At 37.6% G+C, this 5,012-nt stretch overlaps 1 protein-coding gene across 1 annotated transcript in view; it reads right to left on the bottom strand.

Moving 5' to 3' along the window:
• Positions 1-4,644, bottom strand: part of LOC101852540 (ATP-dependent translocase ABCB1) — a 38,340-nt gene extending 33,696 nt beyond the window's left edge. The window contains exons 1-4 of the mRNA XM_005095422.3: positions 4,411-4,644; positions 3,547-3,718; positions 2,444-2,568; positions 677-848 (exon numbers count right to left, since the gene is read on the bottom strand). Of these exons, the coding sequence (XP_005095479.1) occupies positions 677-848; positions 2,444-2,568; positions 3,547-3,718; positions 4,411-4,544 (603 nt within the window). The 5' untranslated portion in view covers positions 4,545-4,644. The remainder of the gene's footprint in view (positions 1-676; positions 849-2,443; positions 2,569-3,546; positions 3,719-4,410) is intronic.
• Between the last annotated feature and the right edge of the window lie 368 nt (positions 4,645-5,012).

The raw sequence follows: 5,012 nt of genomic DNA, 5'->3' as shown, positions 1-5,012 counted from the left end.
TAGGGAGGTGGGTCATCTATGTAGAGATTTTTCTGAAAGTACATGTCACAGCTCAATCCCACTTTGCATGACATTTTCTAGATCATATGTTTACAACGTACTAAAAGACTATTGTGATATTGTAATAAGATTTTTGTCAGTGTAAAAAAGATTGACAGTATCACTCTGATTGTGATCAATTTTTTTGTCCGAGTATTGTGTGTATGACACTAAAAGGGCAAGTACAAGAAAAGTATGAGACTTAGGAAAGTGAATCTTTAGTACATGGCGGGTTGTATATATAGAAATACTGTGGTAAAATGTCACGGCTGTATCAATTCAATATTTTTCAGAATCCCTGCATAGAATTTGCGCGAAGTTTGGTCTGTTGAACCCTGTGCATCTGAAGAATTCAGAAAATTGACAGTGAAATCATTTAGGGATAGTGTGTTTCTGTTTCTTGACCCATATTGGTTATTGGGAACCCCAGTATACTTAATTAAGAGCCCAAACAAAAATATTTTCACTTCAGCTGTACCTCGTGCCCCCTAAACCTGCGTATCACTAACAGTCGAAGAAAATATGGGTACCAAAGAGTACAGTCAACAAAAACTTTAAAAAAGAAATGCTCATTTTTTCTCAGCAGTCAAAGAGTAGAGTTAATAAAACTTAGAAATAAATGCTCAGTTTTTCTCACCAGTAGCACTTTACCCAGGTCGTAGTCGTCGTCTCGCACTTTTTTACCCCCGTACCAGATGGAGATAGCGTAGAGACAATAGACACAGAAATTGTTCACGCCCATCGAGAATCCAACCACAAAGCTTTTTAGGATTCCACGTTTCTTGGCTTCGTTCACGTAGATTTTGTACCTGAGATAAGATATCATGGTCACATTTGACGGAAGCCAGTGACTCACACGCACAAAAACAAATGAACAATAGGGACATATGCAAACAAAAACAAACGTAAAAAAATATCCATAAAAAAGTTGTGCTTTGCCGTAGCCAAATGTTAGGCTACGTATTGGATTTTTAAAATCTGAATAGCAAACCACTTAAATTGAGAACTAATTGATGTCTTTTTGCCTTGGTGTTTATAAATGTGCCTCGTGGAAGACATCCACTTTACGATGCAATAAAATGATTACAGAAAAAAACATATTCTAAAGTAATAGGACTTTTCGACTGATGAGGGATGATGTCGTGAAATGGCAATTTATTTGTCGATAGGACATCCTTGTGGGTGCAAGCCTTTTTAGAGCAGCAATAATCAAAAAATGTTTTTAAATCAACTAAACAAACAAAGCACCACACTACTAGTTAAACATACTTATTTTGCTCGACAAACCAAACAGAACAAAAACAAACACGCAAAGAGGAGAACGGCAGAAGTGTAGCAACAACAAGAAGTCAGATTTTACAAGATGACCTAGTTTGCCATATATTTGATTAAACCTAGTACATCTCATTTGAATACAAAGAAAAGTTTCGGCCACCATCAGGTTGAAAGTGAACTCCGTACAATGATATCCCAGTAATAAGACTTCCAGGCTTTCATTTGCTGACCAGGTGTAGAACACGTTGTTATTGAATTATTCCATTTAATATGTCTCATTTCAAAAGGCTGTAGAATAATATGGTGGGTCGTATTCCTTCAAGGTCTCAACTTACATGAAATTGAAATGTATTCCTACTACTAGCAAAGTTAACAAAAAGACAAAAAAGGTGTGGTATTTTCATACCTTTTTATGATATGATTTATGTTAAGATGACGTAATTTTTAAACAAGGTGATCCTTCTACGTACAAGCCAGTAAATGCGCATAACCCTTATTACTAAAACTTGATTTCAATCTGAGTGCGGGTGAACATTTCCCACGTACATTGCAAATGGGTGAGACCTCTTCTGTGAATGGAGAAAATCAGAAAGAAAATGGAAAGAAAGAATTAAGATTGTTAATTTTTTTCATTTTCATGGTTTCTTGTCACGTTGTTCGAATGCATACGTTTCGTTATAAATGTACTTACCTTTCACGATTGGAGGGGAAAATGTTGTGTTTTCAAGCAACATAAGTTATGAACATTGAGTTAAATAAGAGTCAGACATGTTGTAAGAGCTGACTGTTCATTATATCTCAATGAATTTTTGATTTGTTATTTCCTTAAGAAAATAAACATTCTCTCAATTTTGCTATCTGTGAATAAAAACAAACGTAAGTATTTTGTTTAGTTTTGTACATTACTTTGAATTCAATCATCGCTACCGTCACCACTACCTAAAATGTTACAAGGAACATAAAGTTTCCGAAATCTGTGGTGTACATGGCCACGCTTGTGCCGACACACACCAAAGACGTCGAGGAGCCTATTTAATTAAGTGTGTCTGGTTTTCTACTAGGATGCTGTATCCCACACAGCTTTGAATCGTCTAAACTGTGCCAATCAGGCTGTAGAATAATCCCATACCTGTCGATTTCCTTCTGCTGTCCACCGTAGGATACGACTGCCTTTATAGAACCGAGTACTTCTTCTGCAATAGAACCAGCTCTAGCGTAGGCTGCTTGTTCTTTGGACGACATTAGAGCGTGAGCCTGTGGGTATCAAGTTCAAGTGAAAATAGAACCAGACCTGCAGAACGTTTACCTTCATACTTTCTTAATCAATATTTCTGAAGGAAATACAGAAGTTAACGTTTTAAAACATTAAAAAAATCCGAATATGAAATAGCCAAAGACAAAGGGGTAAAACATCTTACTTAAAATCGATACGTTTGGCCCCTCACAATAACTCTACTCAACGACGGAAAATTTGATCAGTGATTTTGAACTCACGCAAACATATTGTGCGACTATGTACCAGATCAACGTCATGCAATGTCACTGAATGGACTTTCACCAACACCAAAGTGCGTCCAGTCCCCCCCCCCCTCCCCAGCACACACGGACACATCATATAATGTGAACATAATCAACCTAGAACAGCTGTGGACCACGTACCTACGTGCAATTCGCCTGCAATATTGGCTGTTGTTTAACTTCATTTGCTTTTTTCTGCTCTCTTATCCGTTTGCTTTTGGATTTTATCAACCACCGTTATAGCCAAGCATATCTGTCCAAATGCCAGAACACAAAGAACTTTTTAAAAACATATCGTAAGAGATCGGACCCCTGGATTTATTATACATGTAAGCCTACTATCGCCGAAATCCTGTAATAACTAAAACTGTTATAAGTGGAGTCTTCTGTGTCACGACTGTAGTCAAGCCAGAGGTCACTAGCATGAGGATAACTTTTTTTCCACAGCAACGTTAAAGTTCAATAGTTTAGAATAACAAACCTTGGTTTAGAGGATCACAAGGTAAATAAAAAACAAAAGCTTAAAAGCTTAAAAGCTTAAAAACAATTCCCAGCCTTCTTGAGCTTTCAAGTTTCAAATACGGAACGTCGCTTTTCACCACGAGGGAGACAATATTCTGCGCAGTTTGGCTATTTAGTGACCAAATATCACTCTCTTCTTCTTTACTTATGTTATAGTTTCTAATGTGCACCCGATAACAAAGAACTTATCACCTTTAAAAGCATAGATGAGCATACTCCAATGAACGGAGACACTGACAAAATAACAAGCGTCAATTCCCATCCTTCAATGAAGGAGTATATGATCAAAGCAATGCTACTTGAAAGGTAGTATATGCTGTTAGCCATTCTGTCGCCGATTCCACTTTGAATATGGTTAACATCCCTGTTAAGAAATAAGACAAAGAGAACGATATTCAAAGTAAGGCAAAATGACTTCATAATATCATTCTAATGCAATTCAATCAAAAAACAAAATGTAGGGCGCACAAGGTGCACTGCTTGTTCTTCACCTCATTCAGGTCTTACAAAGGGCAGGCTTATTCGATTGTTAGATATTCTCACCTATAAAGAAATTCGAGATAAAAACGTTTTTTCCTGTAATCAAGCGATAGCCCAGCAGTGCATTGTATAATGATAGTAGTGTGACACACCGTGTCTGAATTGTCACTAGGTTTTTCCTTTTTCTTCCACTGCGCAACGGATATTGTTGGATCTGTATTGCTCCCAATATGTGTTCCCCTCCCCTCTCCACAATGAACTGACCAATCTTATCAGCAGCAGTGATCTATTTTGTTTGGCACACTTGTCAAGCGTCAGCCGAATAAATTATGTTTGTGCACCGTTTGTGCAGATATGTTTTCATGAGTTTCTCAACGATTTTGCTCGGATAATGGTGCTTGAATGTGGCGATAGGAGAGTGAAATAGGAGCCAAACTCTATGAAAGTAGACGCTGACCCGAATGAGGCACATGAACGGGAATAAGTTGTTTCACTTTTTCTGACAAAATCGAAAGCATCGCCTTGAAATCAAATTGCAGAATAAACAAAAAATAATGAAGAGTGTCTTTAACATACCCCGTCAACCTTGTGTTCAGAGCACTTATGTTGTTCATTTCAATCCATCCAATGTTCTGCCTCAGTAGGCTTCGAAAGAACGCCTTCCTGATGCGGAATACTGTCCTTTCAGCGGCCATATTCCACATGTACATGTGTATGGCACCCCCAGCCCAATTTCCCAAACTGTAAACTGAGGAGTAAAGTATACTTTATCAACAGAATGTCTTTGTTTGTTGATTTCAAATAAAATTCCTTTATTGGTTTGTTAATTTCTTTGGTTGGTTGGTTGGTTGGTTGTTTGGTTGGTTGGTGAATTGGTTGGTTGGTTGGTTGGTTGTTTAGTTGGTTGGCTGTTTTGTTGATTGGTTGGTTGGTTGGTAGATTGACTGGTTGGGGGGTTGGTAGGTTGTTTGGTTGGTGAACTAATTGATTGATCGATCATCGATCAAGTGAAACCTTATCGAAGTCCCCCAAAGCCACATGAAATTCTAGTTGGACAGTACCGCAGGAAGAACTTACGGAAAAATGTATGTATGTATGTATGTATGTATGTATGTATGTATGTATGTATGTATGTATGTATGTATGTATGTATGTATGTATGTATGTATGTATGGGGT

This window comes from Aplysia californica, unplaced genomic scaffold (assembly GCF_000002075.1).
Source record: "Aplysia californica isolate F4 #8 unplaced genomic scaffold, AplCal3.0 scaffold00104, whole genome shotgun sequence".
NCBI classification, from domain to species: Eukaryota; Metazoa; Mollusca; class Gastropoda; order Aplysiida; family Aplysiidae; genus Aplysia; species Aplysia californica.
Note: the sequence above shows the minus strand (reverse complement) of the source record. Positions and strands in the feature narration are given on the sequence as shown.